A 19,123-nucleotide genomic window follows, 5' to 3' on the forward strand; every position below is an offset into this window, starting at 1 on the left:
AAGCCCTGAGCGCGTGGGCGGGGCCGGAGAGCTGCTGCTTCCCATTGGTTGGGCGTCGTGTCCGTCGCGCAGCGCCGCGCGGCCATTGGGCGGCGGCGCGGGCGTCCCTTGGCGGCGGCGGCGGCGCGCGGGGGAAGATGTCGGGCGGCGATGCGAAGAAGCTGGTGCGCTCCCCCAGCGGGCTGCGCATGGTGCCCGAGCACCGCGCCGCCCGCAGCCCCTTCGGCCTGGACGAGCCGCCCTGGGTGCCCGACAAGGAGGTACCGCCGGGGCAGGGGCGCCGCGCTTCCCTTCCCCCTGTTCCTTCCTCCCTTTCCCTCCGCTTTTTCGCTTCCCTTGGGCTGGTGGGTTAAAGGACGCAGGGACGGGGCTGTCACTCGCTGCTCTCCGCTGTGCGGCCCCGGCGCGAAAATTCGCGAGCGATTGGTGGTGAGAAGTGTAGCGAGCTGTGCAGTGTTGCTTTAAATGCTTATAAAGGTGGTTTGGTTTAAAACTAACTGCATACATTATTGAAGTAATAGAGCTGAGGTAGAACAGCCCTTCTGGCTCCCGGTGTGAGTGTTCGTGGTGTTAAACAGCCATTGAACAGCTCAGTCTGTTTCAGTCAACTTTGCTTTAAATGCTTCTTAAGTAAACAACTTAGTGATGGTGATATTTTTAATTTCATGTAACGAGAGTTGATTGTTGCCAGCCGCTGCACCCAGATGCACAAGCAACACAGAATCCATTGTTGGTTTATTTGTTTATTGCCGGCGTTCTGTGGCGTGGACACACGCCAGTGCATTTACATGTGAGCGGAATGAGGATTTATTTAGTGTGGGTTTCAGCCGGGGTCAGCCAGCAGAGCGTTCCCGGGCAGATCCGGACGTGCTGGGCTGTTCTGCACGGGAACACCAAGTCCTCCTTCGGTCAGGAGTGCAGAACAAAGCCTCTCCCTCTGCTTCGTATCTCTGCGGGCAGAACGTTCTGTGTAATTCAGCTAAAGATTGTTTGGGGACTGTGGTAGCATCTAGTTAAACTTGTTAGTTATATAGAGAGAATTCAATCTGTGTATTGTAGCTACATCAGTCTGATGTGCGTTGTTAGTTTGAATTTTCTATTACAATTCTGTTGTAATTTCATTCTCCTTAAAATTCAGCTTTCCCCCTGTAGTCTGCAGATCTATAGGCTGAGGGTATTGAATTGTGACTGAATGTGCTCAGTGATAATTGCTATTGAGAGGAAGTGTGATAGAGGTAAATATTTAAAATGCATTTGTTAATGCAAGATTAAGACTATGAATTGTTATTTTGTGGTTAATTATTTTACTAGATTTATGGAAGTAAAATATTTTTTTACTAGAAAAAAAAAATTTACTAGATTTCTGGAAGTATGTTAGAGTTCTGACATCCCTTTGGTTAACAATTGCCAAGTATGTTGCAAACTTTTTCCTAAAATAAACCGGGTATGTGATACACAGGGAAGCTTATAAATCCCAAGTTTTTGTTAAGAACAATTAAATTTAAAGATACAGGGTTACCTAGGCAATGAATTAGTTGAGAATGCTTGCTCTTGTTACCCTGTCAGACATAATTAAAAATGAAGTGTCTATATCCAAGACAAGACCTTGAGTGGTATTAGTAAATTCTTATCTGGCTTTTCAAATCCATTGGCTTTTGCTGTGCAGCCAGTAACACTCACAAATCCAGTAATTTTATTTTTCTTATGCAAGAGTCAACTGGCTTATTTTTTTAAATTAAGGCCACCTAATAATGATGGCAGTTGGTAGTTTTGTGCAGCTTATACAGCATTGAAATGTAATTAAGTTTTAAATTTTTTTATCACAAGATTATACAGTCTTAAAATACCAGTAACTATGAGGAATTTGAAACGCAAGGCTGGAGCAGAACTACTGAAAAGTTTACTTTTTAAAGTAATTTTATTTGTAGTAGAGGTAATGAGTTGAGGGGGATTTATGAAAGTCTTTGCTGAGCATCATTAAACTCAGGACAGCTTAGGATGTTGGCATCTGCATGTGCCTTGTCTGACTCAGAATTTCTTTGTTAATCACCAGCAGAGCTCAATTGATGATATTTCTGTTAAGGAAAGCTTGGACTAGAAATTGAGTAAGATGTGTCAGTTTGCCTGCAGAGGTGGCCAAACCCTGTGATGTCCAGCTGTGCAGCAGATGTTCCCGTGGCTGAGGAGCTGCTAGCTGTGCTGGGAGGGTTCCTTCCTTGCTGCAGGAGGGAGCTGAGCCCTCCTGGCCAAGGCCAGGCTCAGGCAGGGTCAGAGCAGCCCAGCTCTGCCTGCCCTGGCTTTGCATCCTGCCCTTTCCCCCTCTGGCCAGGTGGGATTCCCTGAACTTCCTCCTTTGCAGAGGTTCCCTGTGTTAGGGAACTCAGCCAGGGCTTCCCAAGCATCCCTTCTTGAACCACTCTGTTATTATTTATGCAAATAAAGCATGTGGAGTGTAACTATTGATTCCTGGCCATCCATGGGATCCTCACCTCTGGCTGGATCTATGGGGTTATGGAAATAAGTTCTCACACCTGAGCAAACCCATGACAAGTTTGCAATGAACCAGCTCTTGGTATTTTTAAATTAATGCCAAGATCCAACAGCTGTTGGATGTTCTTTCATTTTCCTCTTTCTGATAATCTGTAATCTGATACTGGCATTGGTGCTTGACTGCACATGAAATGAATGTACTTCTGACATGAATTCTTACTTAATTTCTTGCTTCACATCTTTTTATTTGAAGACATGAGAAGTAACTTGGACACTGTGCTTCCTTCTCTGCTAATGTGATAAAACCCCTCCAAGCAATAAAACTTAATTAAATGCTAGTCACTCTCTGATTATGTCAATGTATGGATGAATGGGAAGAATTCACATTTCAGGATGTTCTCAATAAATATCTTGTCCCAGGCAAAGCAGAAATTGACATTATGCAAATGGTTCACTCCATTCTGGTTACTTAAAGCAGAAATACCTCAAAGGAACAGTATCTTGAGCTTGCTTGTGTCAGAACATTTTCCTAAGAAAATCCCATTTTGCAGTGCCAGCTACCATGTGCTACTTGACTTGTGATTTATTTAGGACTGCTGTTTGTATCAGGCAGGGCAATCATCATGGGTCTGGAATTCAGAATATTTTTCTATAGTTTGTGTTAAATAAGAGGATGGATAATTCTGTTCCTTCCTAAAAACCACTTTTATGTTTAGCTTAGAATTCTGTATGAAATCCATGTAGAACGGTATTTAGAAGAGTTTGAGGTTGATTTTTTTTTCCCCCTCTAGCTTGTGACTTCTGCTTTCTGCACAAGTTTTTTGGCAAAAAACAAATAAAAAAACCCAGTCCAGGTGAACTAAAAAAAAACCCCACCACCAAAACCCAACCAAAAACCTCCCAAATATTTTCATTATGAAAATTAATTAGAACTTGGGTAAATTGAAGGCATACCAAAATTATTGCCAGGACCAGCTCCCAGGGAAGCTATTAAGCTACATGTCAAAAATTAAAACCAGATATAACAGAAGATGACATTAGCTGTGGAATTCTGCTTGTTACAGAGGTGAAACCTGGTGTGTGCTGAAATTGCTCAATGCTGACATTATTTATCAGTGAGTGTTGAAATAAGCTTTTCTGCAGCCATTGTGAAAAGCTGTGTTTGGATGCCTCAGTTCAGTGTTAGTGAAAGCAGTTCAGGAACACTTCCAGTGCTCTTCTGTGTGGGATTTGGAAACAGCTTGTTGTAACAAATTCTGCAAGTAGGTGTTTACCTTCCACTACAGTGACTGCCATTACTGTCTAATGTGTTAAATGTCTGTTTAGACAGCACAGCCTTTCATATAAACTATCACCAATTATTAACAAGCTTGCACTTGAAAAGGACATGAAAAATTTCTGGAGAATTTTTAATTTAGCTGCTGTAATATTTTCTTGGCTGCAGCTGTTGGATTTGTGACAGTGATTGAGTATCTGCTGGAGCAAAAATCCCTGAATAGAAGCTGTTGTAACCTGAGGGGATTTATAGAAGAAAAAGGGTTAAGTATTGAAATGTGTTAATTAAAGGCAAAGGGTGATCACTGTGTGCTTAGCAAATAGCACCTGCTCAGCTCAGGGCACGTGGTGAAGACGACATTCTGCTGTAGTCTGAGATAGTCTGGTTTGAGGAGTTTCAGTTTCTAACCAGGCATAATTTTGCATTAATATTTGCTAGTAAATATAGCAAAAGTTGCATTATAAGCCTCAGACACTGGGGTTTGATATGGTAGATAAAAAGATGTAAAGTTTTGTTGAAAATCCGGGGACCTAAGGGTTGGGCATCAACCCTTTGGTAGGTGACTTTCTGTATAGAAAATTTTGATTGTCCAGCAGTCACTGATCACTTCTAGTTGTTAACACAGTCAAAGCTGTCACCCCTTAAACTCTACTTACTTGGAAGGGAGAAACTCCTTCAATTTTTTTCTGTCATTTTTTTTTGAAAGGAGTGTGGGTGTAAGTTTGTTTTAGGAAAGAGATATTTCAGGAAGTGACTTTTTGTAGCTGGAATAAGCATTAGGTCTTGGTGGCTTGGAAGAAAACCAAATATCTCTTAGCATGTTTCAAAAATGTGTGAGTATTGAGAGCATTAAATTGTGTAAACAATGTTTTGGCGAGTCAGCAGAGCATGGTAGTAGAGTAAAGTGAGGACAACTTAGAGAAAACCAGTTGATTCTGGAATATGGGACTGTCTAGATAGCCAAACATTATCAATGTTTGAATGGTAAATCATTCTGAGATGTACTTTTGCCTGCTGGCAGGATGCACTATTCATTAGGGGGAAGTTTGGCAGCTTTTTTTTTGTCTTGCAAATGGAGATGACATTATTTTGCTACATCAATATTAAATGAAAGCTATTCATGGTGAAAAGAGAAGAGATGGAAATTTGTGGAGGTGTTTCTTTATGGGGCATAATATGAAGCTCATTCTTTGTATATGGCGGTAGAATTAAAGGTTTAAAAAATTGTAGACTAATCTTAATTTGTACTGTTTTCTAGTGCCCAAGATGTATGCAGTGTGATACAAAATTTGACTTCATAACTAGAAAGGTAAGATAAATTAATGAAATACGAAGCAGTAAGTGTTACAAAATACTACAATTGACATATTTTGAAAAGTAAACCAGGATTTGTCTTGAGTTTGGAAGAGAGAAATTCCAATTAGAGTAGAAAGTGAAAAGTACATAATTAGGCTCACTGGATGAAGAGAAAACACTAACATTAAATTCTGTTATTAATGGTAAGAGGTCACTGTGGAATGCAGACTGGGATGCAGAATATGACATGGAGACCCTCCCAAAGAAGGCCAGCAGTAATTTTTAGGAGGGAACATAATTTCTTTGTATAATTACATTGACACTTTGTTAGCACAGGCTTACAAAAGTGAAGAAAGATGTGAAAGTGTGACTTGTAGTGCAGTGACACAGTTCGTGTTTTTTAATTTAATTGTTTGGAGGGAGAGGGAAGGAGAAATTTTAAACCAGACACACTCATATGTTGTACCAGATGACAAGCTGCTGTGTTTCCCTTGTGTTAGCTGTGGGAAGCAGTTGGAGGTAGCCCTGGGAAATAGGTACTCCAGAGAATTTTGCAGAACATTTGGAAGGAAAGCCTAACACTAACACTTACCAAAAGTGCAGTGTTACCAGTTCCTTGTACCAAACTTTGAGGGTTGCTTTGAGCCACAGATGAGTTCCTGCTTGCCTGGGAGTACTTGTTCTGTCATGAGAACTTGCATCAGGAAGATCTGCTGGCACTGTCACACCCCTGATCTGGAGCACAGGCCATCTGGTTGCAAACTTAGGGGCTGTGAAACACACTGCAATACTCGGTCTGGTTTCACAACTTCCCTGGATTTGTGCTGTGCTGCCTGATACTTCTGATAAAAGGAATAGCTTTAGGTTCTAACTATGAAGATTATTATATTTTTCCCATGGGAATAAGAGAATAAGTTTTAAAAGAGAGAATAAGTTTTAAAAGAGAATAATAGTATTTGCAGTTGAAGAAGAATAGAAACTTCAGTTGAGGTTAACCAAGATCTTTTGCCAGAAGTGCGAAGGGACCTGGAAACCACTCTTGTCATGGGTTTTTATTGACAGGGAGGTGAAGGATTTACTGGAAATTAGAGACCCTCTATTTTGCTCCAGAAGCATCTTTACAGAGTGCCAGCAAAGGCTTAGAGTGTTGCTGTTCATATCATACTCAGTCCTTTTTGTCCAACCTTCAGAGATTCCTGTAACAGTTCATTTCTTCTACCTGTCCCTCAGCTTGCACGTTTCACACCTGAGAAACTTGTGGTAACCTCTTAGTTTCCTTAGTAAATAAGTAAAGGAGGTGTTCTCTCATGCTTGTAGCATCACTGCAGAAGGTGTGGGAAGTGTTTCTGTGACAAGTGCTGCAGTAAGAAAGTGCCTCTGCCCCGCATGTGCTTCGTGGACCCCGTGCGGCAGTGCGCCGAGTGCGCCCTGGTGTCGCAGAAGGAGACCGAGTTCTACGACAAACAGCTCAAAGTGCTCATGAATGGTAAGCACCCAGAGTCCTGGTTGTGGTTATTCAAATTCCAGTGAACAGCAAGAGCAGTGCTTCTTGTCCAACAAGCTGTGGTTTTGTTCCTCTTTGCTGTGCCTCTTGTTTTGCAGTTAATGATTTTGTGTTAGGGGTTTCTTCAGAGAGAGGTTCACACTTCGTAGTCAGTGTTTGCAACTCTCAGTTTGTACTTCTTGGTCTTGACAAAGAGGGATTTAATTAAAGATAAATTTTTAATACCTGTGAGCACAGATGAGTGTGCAGTTGGCATTTTCCTTGAAATAATGCATCTTTTAACCATATTCCTGTTACATTAAATAAGGATGAAAAATACTTGAGAGAATATTTTAACATTTTCAAACAAGATAGAGTGCTTGTTTCAAGCTTCATCTGAGAGCTTTGATCTTGTCCATGGCCTACAGCTGTGGTTGATGGCAGATCATCATGAGTGCTCAGTTTTCCATAGGTTTAAACCTTCACAATACAGTAATTCATGTTCCAATTACATTAAGAAAGCTGAAACTTCAGTTTTTAAAATAGTGTGTGATCCTTCAGTGCCTTTTGATGATCTCTCAGCATGATGCCTGTCTGCATAATGGGTAAGCTAAGCCCCACATGTGATGGGCAAGGATGTTCCTGGGGAGATCCTGGGTTCAGAAGGGAGTGTGCTCATCCTGGAGCACATAAATCATTCTTCACTCTGCTTTACCATGAGGGTGTAGATGAGTTTTTAAATCCCATCTTTTAAATTGAAGAGGTTTTTTTAAAGCTTGTCCTGTTTGCTTTCATGTTCTGAAGTTGTTCCTGCCTTGCTGTAGAGCCACAGATGGTGGTCAGAGAGGTGGTGGTGGCTGTAATGTCCTTCTCCAGCCTTGGTGCTGCTGTCTCTGTCTCACTTCAGCAGCACAGGCTCTGTGCTGGGGGCCAGTGAGCCTGGGTGAGCTGCAAGTAGGGAGGTGGAACTCCAGGGCTGCGTGGTTCAGGTTATGGGGATGGATTGCAGACCATTGGGCAGGGCTGGATGTTGTTTTCTTCATTTCCCAGGCCAGCCCTATTGGGATTGGGTAACACAGGGAACACGAGGAGGAAGCAAAGGGGTCGGGTGTGTTGGGCTGCTTGGAGTTCTGAGTCACCTCTCCAGTGGAGCAACAGTGACCTTCCCCTTGCCAAAGCAGTTTTGAGGGGGAAGAATCAACATGAAAGCTGAAGTTCATTGACCTCACAATAAGACTGAGCCAGCCTTCAGTAATGAAAAAGAGATGTCTTTACAGTTTCTTAAGCATAGAACTGAAGGTCACATCCTGCTATTAAATTGGGGGTTTTTTTAATACAGAAACAATCATTTGTGTTACAGTGATGACAGAGGGTCTTTAATTGCCTGTCTTTGCCACCTCCAAATCTCTTCTCATTTTTAAAAGATTCCTCTTGGATATCATCTGCATTTCTACACATGGGAGAAATTGCATAGCATGTGTGAAAGGTCCTTTAAGTCAGAACATGATAATTAAAGATCAGCTTTTTATACTTGAGTGTTTTGTGATGTTAATCAGTTTAATTTTTCAGTTATTCTCTTATTTCACTCAATTCAGTGCATTAGTAAGTAAAAGTTAGCTTTGAATGTTGCTTCTTGAATTCTGAATTCTATTAGAATACTGAACCATTTCTTTCCAGGTGCTACATTCTTTGTAACTCTGGGAACATCTGATAAATCTGAGCTCATGGTTTGTCGACTTTCCAACAACCAGAGGTGAGAAAGATTGATGGAAACTGCACTTGTAAACTGTAGCATTGATGTACTTACAGCTCTATTCTTACACAATAACCTAAAAAAATAGGAGAGTAACATGCCCTGAGGATACTGGAGAGAGTCATCAGACTGAAAGGATAGATCCAACAATACTGGAATGTTTGCTTGAATTTACTAATAGTGTGGATCAGAATGTCTTGGAAGGGTGAAATTTCAATGAAAAGTAACATTTTCTGCCTGATTTCTATTCCTCCTCACCCCAAAGAACAGATAAACAATGTCACTGAGAGATTGTTTAACTTTTTTCCTCTGATTTGGAATTGATCTTGTAGGAAAAAAAAAAGTGAAAAAACCCTTTTTCTTCTATTATGTAGATACCTGGTTTTGGATGGAGACAGCCATTATGAAATTGAAATTATACAGATTTCAACTGTTCAGATACTTACAGAGGGATTTACTCCTGGAGGTAATTTTTTCTTTTAATATAAATGAACTATTACAAAAAAAAAAAAGATGCTGCAGTTATTGAGCTAGACAGTGCACTCAGTGTGTAACTGTGTTGGTTACAACTGCTCTCAGAATGTCCCCTGTGGCTGCTGGGATTTGGGGGAACACCTAAAGATTTAGAAGTTCTCCTACAGCCTTAATGTGGGAGAGCCTTTTGATAAACCTGAGTAAGGGTGGTTGTCACCTGTTCTCTTGGGTATGTACAAATATTTACTGATTTAAGAGCTCATAGGAGGGAACTGTTAGTCTTTGGTAGCTTCCATTTCAGAATCCAGCTGGGATTTTGCCTGGACTGGTTCAAACATTGTTAACAGAATGAAATGGGGGAGGGAGAGTAAATAATTCAACTATCCTTTCTTAATTTCATTCAAGACAAAGGGGTGGCCAAATGAAACTGGTAACATCTAAATTGGAGTGCAGCAACTTACTGCCCCATCTCTTACCAGATTTTAGAGTATTTCAGGATGAACCTGAATATGAATTGACTGAAATGAGAACAAACAAGGTCAGGAATTTCAATAATTGTTCTTTATCAACACTTCTGTCACTGCTGGGTTTTTCTAATTGCACAGCCCATCTGTGCATTATTCAGTCAGTACAGCATGTTAACTTGAATAAACTTACCTTGGTATTTAAATCACCCAGGTGTATTGCTGAGTCACTTAATGCTCCTGTAATTCCTTGTTCACTACTCTTCTGATTGCTTTATCTCTTTTCTGCCTGCCTTCCTTGTTGATGGTAGAAAAGGATATTCACACTTACACCAGCCTCCTGGAGAGCCAGCCTGTTTCTGAAGGTATCTGCAGTGCCTTTCAGCATGACTCACCCAAGCATGCCATGGCCCCCTCACCTCTTTATTCTCTGCAGTGCTGATTATTTGCTTGATCCATAATTGCTGTTCAACTTGAGTTGTGTTTGAGTCTGACACGTATCTGTTCCTTCCCATATGTCTGTTTAATAAACCACGAGTGAATGTTTTGTAACACTCTGGAGGAGAACTAAGGTACTCAAGGCCTTCTTTAGACCAAAGTGCTGTTGTCCATGCTGGGAGAAGGAGAGATGAGAAATGCTATCTGCAGTAGTACACAGTGTTACAGATCATCTGCTTAGCAGGTTGCTGAATTTGGCATACTAGAAATGAATATACTCCCTGTGTGCTGCCTGGAAAGGCTTTGCACTGAAACTGTTAATTATTGGCTTGCTTTTACACAATTTTAAAAGAAAGGCCTCTTTGTTGTGCAAGGTGTGTTCTGTCTTAGTAATGCCAGACATGGGCAAGCTGGTCAAGGCTGTGGGTGTGTGATTTCCACTGGTTTATCTTTCAGTAGACCCTTAATCCATTATTCTGACCAGTAGGTGCAGAGAAGCAATTGATAAAGTTGAATTTCCATTTATCCTAGGAGAGTAGAAAGTAGCTCTTTTATAAACCCTGCTGTGGGCTTCTGATTGGGTTGGGTACATTAACAGCACTAACTAGATTGAGTTTGGCTTAGATTGTGATTTGTTTTGGCTCCTAAGATATTGCAGTAACAGCCTCCAGGGGCCCTCTCATGCAGACACTTCTAAAAAGAGCTTTGTAGGAAGTGTCCTGTGTATGCTAGTGCTGTTCCTAGAGCTTACTTTATGCTCCACTGCTGCAGGAAGTAATGACAGTAATGTGTCATCTTGTTAAATGTCTGTATTTTTGCTTTGGTTTATCTTCATCTCTGCAGCCTCAGTGAGAGAGATACAAACACCTCACTTATTGTGCTCTTGGCAGAGCAGTCTTTGGCAGCAATTTCCTTCAGGAAGTAAATGATGTTGGCCAGCTGTTCTCTAGCCTTATGTAAGCATCATTCCACCCTTTGCCAGGTATGGAAGGACTGCTGCCTGCTTTGCCATCAGTTTGATTGGACCCTAAGCCTACAGACTGCAGGCTACTGTATGAAGCTGTGGTAACGGTGTCTTAACATGGTGCTAGTAAATCATGAAGGTGTGTAGCTTTACCTGAAGGCTGATGCAGGTTCTGCCTTGGTGCTTGGCATAGAGAATGAAGCAATAGGAGGCCGCAGGTTCCACTGCCTGCACTACAAGCTGTGGTCATGAGCTCCTCAGATCCAGCAGCTGCTTGTGCTCTGAACTGAGCAGTGAGCACATTTCTCCAAACATACCCATGAGTTGGAAAATGTTGTGTTACTTAGTTGGTAAAGCCTGCTGCTGTTCCAGATGTTGTTTCCCTTTCCAGGAGGCAACACTCGTGCCATAGGAATGGTCCTGCAGTACAAGGTGCCGGGGTCGGAGGAGGTGATGCAGATGAAGTTTACTGCTGGTGAAGACTTCAGCTGTAACAAGAAGCTGTCAGCAGCCTGGCTGGCAGCTATGCATAAGGTAAGCAAAGCAGCCAAAACTTAGACAAGGCTGAAGAAAATCTTTACCTATGGTGTTCAGCAGCACCAGAGAGAGCATTCAGCCTTAGGAGTATTTCTGTTATTTTTTTATCAAGGACTTCAGGGCCTTGTTGCTTGGAAAACAGAAGCTATGGCTGGCTGTAATGAACATACCTTTAGCTTTCTGCTCAGAGACTGAGGAATTTATGCACTCTGAAGGGTTTCCCAAGATCTTATGTATGTTATTAGATGAAAAGAACTAAGAATTTGGCTTTAAACTTCCTTGGATTTTCTTACTGGCTGAAGAATGTGCACTATGAAATACTCATTTGACCCTAAGTTCAGCTAATTGTTTTTACTGCTTCATGAAGATTTAAAGAAGTTGTTGATTTTGGAAATGGAAGAGTTTAATCTTTTGGTGCTGGGCCCTGCATGGGTAATGAACCTGAAGGTTGATACTTGCTAAATCAAAGTAATGGTGGGAAAAAACCAAAGCCCCATTCCAGTCAGTCAGCTGATCAATTGCTGATCAGAACTGTCATTATAATGTGTATAGGCAGGTTTGTGGCTCTTTGCTGCTTTATTGCCATTTTTGAACTCCCCAGGTGCCCCTACTCCAACCTTTACTCTGCTCAGCAGCGTGTGCTCAAACTTCTATCACCATGGCAAGTGCATTCAGCACTTCCTGAATGCTAGTACAGGCTTCAGATGGAGGAAAACAAGGAAGAATTTAAAGCCCTGGATTTAAAGGAGGTTTTTGGAGGGGTGGGAAGCAGATAAGGTGGCTGCAAGTGAAACTTCAGTTAACACTGGCATTTTCCCTTTCTGTTAGGCAACAAAACTTCTCTATGAGTCTCGGGACCAGTGAGAACTGCAGCTGTGGCCTCCTGAGGGCACACACAGACACCAGCCTCCACAGACCTGCCTCTCACTTTGTGCTGATTTGACAGCTGGAAATATTTGCTGTTCTTGACTCTCTCTCTCATTCCAGCGTGGTTCATTATGTAAGAACTGGCAAATGCAATGTGAGGATTTTTTTGAACCATGAGTATTCACGGTAGTGTGCAATATGTATACAGTTAATGCTTTAAACAGCCTCACCTTTTAAGACTTCGTATATTTTGTTAAGCCTTTATTGGCACTTAATATGAAAGTGACCTGCACTACAGCTAATGTACAGCACAACTTTTATAGTAACCATTATATATACTGTTTGCTACAGGAAGCAAACAAATGTGTATGTCTCTTCTGCAGAGAATAGCTTTTGGGTATAGATCTCAGGTTTTTCCCTCTATCCAAATGTTTAAAATCAATGTACAAAAAGAAATCTGCCTTAGATATGATTTTATAGAAATCACATGGGTTTTTTTAAACATTTAATTTTGAACATCTAAATTTTTCACTGAATACCACCAGATTTGACTTGTATGAACTCGACCGTGAAACTTCACTTCTGTAATAAGCTTCCAGAATAATTTTTAGTTTTGTATTTTCTTTTTTGGTAATGAGCTTTTGTTAATCTAACTGTAATGCTATCTGAAATTGTATACAATTTAATGTACAAATATGAATAAATTAATTCACTTATTTAAAAAAAGGTGTTATTTAATTTTGTAATATACAACTTCTTAAGTAATGGCCACCATAGTCTCTGAACTGTAAAAATTTTCACTTTTTCTAAAGAAAACACTAATTTTAGTTCTAAGTTAACTTTTCCCAGTCAGAATACTGGGATACTAGTGTGTAAGCACATCTTCAGTGAAGCTGATAAAACAAGGAGGAAAGGTGGGTTGACAGCTGTAACCTTGGCAAACTACAATCAGTGTTTTCATGCAGACTCTGACCAAACCACATCTGCTGTTGAGACCTCTATAAAGAGAGTGGAGAATGCAGCCATGCCTTAGCAGTACTTTATTGTGCACATTTACATGTTCTCTGAATTAGTGTATCATAGGCTCTTGAAATCATCACATTCATGTAGCAAATTCTTCAACAATAATACCCTTTCACTTTTCACCACAATATATACAGTTAATGCTGACCTGTGGTAAAAGCAAGTTACAGCACTGCAAAAATGAATATATAAATTATACACAGAACTTGTACATGAAGAGTTAATCAAATTGCATACTGTTAAATGGGAGAAAATTACAAGAAATATGGCTAAAACTTATAACGGGAAATTCAAAATATACTTTTGGTATATAAAATCATGTACAATTAAAATTCCAGTGAAGTGCCTGTTTGTGGGGTTTTTCTTTTTTGCTTGAAACTACAATGTAGTGGAACAGGTTATTGCATAACTTGCCTTGGCAGCAGTTGTAGGCTGCCAAGAACCACAGAAACTGTCCTCAAATAAGCTATTGCCTTTCTTAAATCCTTCTCTAAACCTTGTTTCTTTCTTCTCCTCCACTTGGCATCTACACAACCCTCTTTCTCTACTTCTATCCAGTCCTTCATATTTTTTTCTAGACTGACTACTCAGGCAGACTTCAGGTGACACAGTATAACCCTTACCAGACTCTTACCCTTTTCAACTATTGCACTTTCATCCCTGCACACATACAGATCCCTTAAGCTGCTGCAACTTCAGTACTAACTGTTGTGTCCAGGCTGGACGAGCTCGGGGTTAGTAGGGGAACCTTTACATTCGTAGAGGTAACACCGGTGCTGTAGGCTGAGTAATAAGAAAATAAAACACCAAGTGAATATTGTGTAGGGATTTTGAGAAGTGTACAAATACTGTTGGTTTTTGTTAGTTCTCTAGCTTGATTCTAAATGCAAATACTGCAAGATGCTAGACTAGGTAAAGCTTTCGTTGGGGTTGTCCAGACTAGGATTTAAGTGTTTACTGTGTTGCCACCTAAAATCCCAGCCTTCACCAAGCTTTGGTAACTACTTAATTATGCATGTAACAGGTGAAGATCTTGTGTCCTAGAACCCAAAGAGTTGATCTGTAATGAGAACTCAACATTCACTGGTATGGAACAGAAATACCCAAAATCCTGACATGGGACAGTTGCTGTGGGAGCAAACTGGACAGTGCATCTGCACTCTGCAAATGACACCTCTGAACATGGAACACAAGGAAGCTCCTACCACGGAACTCTGACTGAAAACACCGCGTGAGACGAGAGCTGGCGCAGCACTGGCGGTAGCGGAGGCATCGCTCTCCTCCTCAGTGCTGGTCACACAAACAATCCTCGTTACAAACTGCAGATCTTGGAAATCATGGATGCTGTCCATTTAACAAGAGAAAGCACCATTAAAACTAAATATCATAGTTTTATTTCTCTCTGTGAAATGACCAAAAATGATGGCTCCAGTGTATGTTCTAAGTTTCCAGTTACCAGCATGGTACTGCACTGTTGTACAACTGAATTCAAGCAAGGGTTCGCTGTCGAGGTTTTATTCGTGGATATAACTAAAAAAAACAGAATAACAGTATTAGGCTTTGCATGGTTAATACCAACTTAAATAATTTATAACTAAAGGGGTACTTTAGGCAGAACTTATTAGGCAGAACTTGGTGATGAAGTGTTTTGGGGGGTGGGGCTTTTGTACGTTAGGGGATGTTCTTAGGCCACTCCTGAAAAAGAAGAAGCAGGAGGAAAAGGGCTGATTTACTCCTGCCAATGGCAGCAACGTAGCTGCTCTGAAAATGACATGGTACATTTAGCTCAAGATCCAGAACAGACAAAGGATGCTTTTATAAAAGTACAAAAATTCCCTATTGAGCACTCCAGAAAGCTTATTTCCTGCTCTGCAAAGTTCTCTTATGCATTTTGTCCTCAGTAGCTCTCTACTTAGTCACCTAACATTCCTGGCCTCTCCTGACAGTGTTCCATCTGTCTGAGCAGGATAAACAATGTGCCCACAGTTGTCATCTTCAAGGCTCTCCTGTTTTAAACTCACACACACCTATGTCCTTATCTTGTGCCAGGTATTAAAACCTTCCCGAAAAACTTTCTGAACCAAGACTTCAAGCTGCCTAATAGAGCCACCATACTTTCCATAAGGGCTCTATATTTTAGCCAAGGAGGAGAAAAAGTCTCATTAAAGCATAAACTATATTAAGTATACTAACTTGCTCAAAGACAACCAGCACCAATGTCCTAACAGTAGCCCCTCCTGTTTGTTTACAATGGCACAGAGGCCAGAGAGAATAATCTGCTTTACACCACTTCAATGTGCTGCGGATGGTGCACAGAGGGATTCTGACTAAAGATCCATCTTTTGTTCCTACTTCAGGTGCAGGTGACAAATAGAAGGGAGAGGTAAAGAACTTACCCCCAGGAGGTTTTTAGGCACATAGCCTTCCTTGTCATTGAGGCGGGCCCACCACCACTCCGTCTCATTGTCATCCTTGCGCCGCAGGATAGTGATGGCATCGCCCTCGTGGAATGACAGCTCGTCATTGTTCTGGGCTTCATAATCCCACAGAGCATACACCACCCCTTTATTCATCACTCCCAGCTTCTCCTGCACTCCTGTTAACAACACCAGATGGTAAAATAGACTTTTTTCCCTCTGAGATTTTTACTATTGACATGGTGGCCCTAATATTAGTCTCCTGTTAATAACATATCACAAACAGTTTTCAGCACTTCTGTGAAGAAATGCTGTCAGAAATTTAACTGCATGATAAAACAAAATCTTGCAGAATAATTTAGAGAATGAGTTTTTCTCATTTATTATACGTGCAGTGGAAACTGCTTCCTACAGCAGGCCTTCTACAGGGACACTTGAGGCTTTCAGAGCTCACACAATGTCAGATCTGGCAGAGCCTCAATGAAGCTTAAATCCTCTCATGGAAATAAAAAATTTGCTCCATTGAAGTGCTTTTCCTGCAAAATATATTTTAGTAACTAAGCACTCCTGTAAAATAATTATTCATAAAGCATATTTCTTTCTTTGTGTGATCTGCTAGAAATTTGAGTATAGATCTCAGATGATAATAGATAGTTCTGAATTTCAGCATAGGGATGAAAATCAGAGCACAACACCACTACACAGAAACATGCTGCCTTGTCAAAATGCCTTGGAAACACCAACTCTTAATATAATTTTATGGGAAATAAAAGGCTGCTCCTACTGCTAGAATTCAGTTGACAGCCTGTGCATCAGGAAGTTAGGAGTCTCTCTGTCAAAACACTTGCCAACTCACTGTTATGGTCAAAACCTCCCTGTAGAAGCACTTCCTGAAATGAAGCCAAATTAAAACTTTAAAAATCTTAACATTTGAAGGAGCCTGTGAAGTAATTCAAAACCCAGAAGGACTAAGACCAACATCACAGTGAAAAGGTGATGCTGGTTTTAGCACTTAGAAGGCACATGGACGTGATGGGCCATATCATCCAGTCTGAGGCCCAAGCAGATGTTTCACTCAGATCAGAGGGACAAGTCAGGATGAATCTTAAGAAAGATGTGGTGTCACAGCTTACCATACAAAAACTGGGAACACTGAATATAACCTTCTTCCATCTCCTCACACTTGTCTGCAGCAGTTTCTATATCACTTATAGTTGAAGCAAAAATAGCTGCCCCAGATTCAACCAGTAGTTTACAGAGATGAACACTATTGCAAGAAGCTGCACAATGCAAGGGTGTCCTGAAATAAAGCAAAAAAATGTACATGTGAAAAAAGAAGTTTCCATGAATCCTAACTTTCATCTTGCCCTTTACAGCCTGTCTATTTTAAAAGGAAATTTTTCTTTATGTTTAAAGTACGTGTATGCATTGTCTAAAACCTGTCAAGCAGCTAGGGTGGATTTCAGGATTTACCTGACTCCAGTAAAGCCAAGCCTTATGAAACAGATGATAGCAAAACTAATAATTTTCACAGCTTACAAAGCTGTTGGGTGTGAAAGGGTATTTTCTAATACAAGGAAACCTGAAAGGTAAAACAAAGTTGAGGATTCACATTCTCATCCCTCAAAAAGACTTCAGGAATGCTACAGCTACCTGTAAGGTGAGATTCTTCATGAACACCAACATCTGTAGTGGTATCTTTGTTGAAAAAACTTAAGCAAAACAACTTTTGTCATTTGTTATTTATAGTTTAATTATTTCAGCATCTGAACAAGAAATGCAACTCTACCACTAATTATCACAAACTGTAATCTAATTTATGGTTTAAGTGTGCTTGCTTGGGAGCTGAACACGCTGTAACCTTGAATTTGAGTTCATCTCCACCTACAGCTTAGAGAGTACTCATTTGATGGGGGTAAAGACGAAGGAAATTGTTCCCAGAACAGGTTTAAATTAAATTAAATTTTGAATGTGCATTTAAATGGTGCTTCTCCCAGATACCAGGCTAAAAATCTTGATACTTACCAGCCATCACTATCTGCTGCATTTACATTTACACCAAAATCAAGTAGGAACTTCACAATGTGGTGATGACCAGCACACACTGCATTATGCAAAGGTGTAATGCCTTCATCATTTGGTTTACTGGGATCATCAACCTATTGAAAACATAAAATAGTTTATCACTTTCTTTTCCCTGAATGGGAAAAGGGTTAAAAAGGGTTTAAGCAATGGGGTTGCCATTGTTTAAAAGCTTACTTCATATATGATTCGTTGTACCAGATCAAATTCACCCTCCAAAGAAGCATCTAGGAGGAGAGCCAAGGGATTGAACTTCACTCTCAAACCATGGCCCGTTCTTTCTGAGTTGGGTTTCTTCAAGTTGGTACGTTTTGTCTGAATAAAGATGAAGGTTGGAAGGCAAAATTTCAGGTTGTACAAGTAGGAAAAATTATTAATTTATGAATTTCATCTTCCTTAAATGATATTTAGAGCTATGAAATCATTTCTATTTAAGTCTCTAAATAAAAGGCTTGATACATTACTACATTTTATGCAGTTAAAAAAATGAAAAAGCAAGCCAATATAGTTTCAAAGCTTCTAATTAAAGATAGTGAGTACAAGGCATGAAGTACTTAAGTCAGTGTTTTAAGCATCATCATCTTAATTGTATCTAATATAAGGTGTGCATATTACTGGGGGATTATCTAAGACACTGAAAACTTTTGCTTAGCCTAGAAAGCACCACACAATTAAGCCAGTCTGTACTTAGAGGAATCAATGCCTTGAATTAGCAGGAGTCTCTGTTGAAGGTCAGACCTGGCAAGTTGGGAGTTTTGTTGTAGGAACGAAAAGTACAGAACATGAAGCTATTTTATGTGACATTCTAGCTGGTGTTATCAGAAGCTGCATTTGCAAGATCTGAAGCACATTTAAATGTGTTTTGAGAATATTCTGAATCCCTTACATGTGTCCTTGTCACTTGCTGTGGAAAAAATAATCTATTATTAACTACAGCTTTTATAGAATGCTTTTGGTCTCTAGCTCTGTAGGATCTGTTTTCATCCTATATAGGATGGCTATTTCAGTTTGGAAAATAAACCCTTCATATTATGAATAATATTAGTTGCTAGCATATCCCATTCTCCCAGAAGTATCCTGGTCCTTATGCTCATGGAAAACCATACAAAGCCTTGTGCACACTGCAGTCGAATTCTCAGAAGAATGCAAAGGTTCCTACCTGAATCTAAGAGTGAGGATGAACCTTGGTTTCAAAGAGTGATTGATATCACAACAACAAAGAATAAAATTAATTCTTTTCTGTATTTTTCAATTCTCCAAATGTGGTAGATTTTGGTAATGGCAAGTATTTAAAAGATGTTAGTGCAGCTGGAGGATGGACTTTGAAAGCAATTCAAAGTATGTGACAGAACATTTCTGCTATCACAAGCCAGCTATGCTGCTGCTGGAGTTAGTCCCGTTCCATCTCCTCTGAGAGGGGAAAAGGAAAGCAGTTTCCCCAGAACAGCTATTTCAGCTTGCCTGCAAATTAAAAAGCTTCCCACTGACCTAACTATTTGTATGAAAGTAATGGTAAGCTATCTTTGAAGGCCTGAACACATTAAAAAAAATAATGGAAT

The 19,123-nt window shown here is 40.4% G+C and overlaps 2 protein-coding genes across 6 annotated transcripts in view; one reads left to right on the forward strand and one right to left on the reverse strand.

Annotated features, from left to right (window-relative positions):
• Positions 1-122: 122 nt before the first annotated feature.
• ZFYVE21 (zinc finger FYVE-type containing 21) lies at positions 123-12,093 on the forward strand. Of its 3 annotated transcripts, XM_054286710.1 has the most exons (8): positions 123-260; positions 5,025-5,075; positions 6,380-6,548; positions 8,223-8,298; positions 8,673-8,764; positions 9,548-9,601; positions 11,030-11,172; positions 12,004-12,093. In XM_054286710.1, the coding sequence occupies exons 1-8, from the start codon at positions 138-140 to the stop codon at positions 12,037-12,039; spliced, it is 744 nt and encodes a 247-aa protein (XP_054142685.1). In that variant the 5' UTR covers positions 123-137; the 3' UTR covers positions 12,040-12,093. The 3 variants fall into 3 exon arrangements, with proteins under 3 accessions (XP_054142685.1, XP_054142686.1, XP_054142684.1); XM_054286711.1 differs by lacking the exon at positions 9,548-9,601; XM_054286709.1 differs by lacking the exons at positions 9,548-9,601; positions 11,030-11,172; positions 12,004-12,093 and adding an exon at positions 9,252-9,518.
• Positions 12,094-14,506: 2,413 nt separating this feature from the next.
• Positions 14,507-19,123, reverse strand: part of PPP1R13B (protein phosphatase 1 regulatory subunit 13B) — a 66,875-nt gene continuing 62,258 nt past the window's right edge. For all 3 annotated transcript variants that reach the window (XM_054286708.1, XM_054286706.1, XM_054286707.1), the window contains 5 exons: positions 17,742-17,879; positions 17,508-17,641; positions 16,616-16,782; positions 15,462-15,661; positions 14,507-14,595 (listed from right to left, as the gene is read on the reverse strand). In XM_054286708.1, the coding sequence (XP_054142683.1) occupies positions 14,554-14,595; positions 15,462-15,661; positions 16,616-16,782; positions 17,508-17,641; positions 17,742-17,879 (681 nt within the window). In that variant the 3' untranslated portion in view covers positions 14,507-14,553. The remainder of the gene's footprint in view (positions 14,596-15,461; positions 15,662-16,615; positions 16,783-17,507; positions 17,642-17,741; positions 17,880-19,123) is intronic.

Source organism: Melozone crissalis, unplaced genomic scaffold (assembly GCF_028551555.1).
Source record: "Melozone crissalis strain CALT ecotype California unplaced genomic scaffold, PUWL_Pcris_2 ptg000056l_1, whole genome shotgun sequence".
Classification (NCBI taxonomy): domain Eukaryota; kingdom Metazoa; phylum Chordata; class Aves; order Passeriformes; family Passerellidae; genus Melozone; species Melozone crissalis.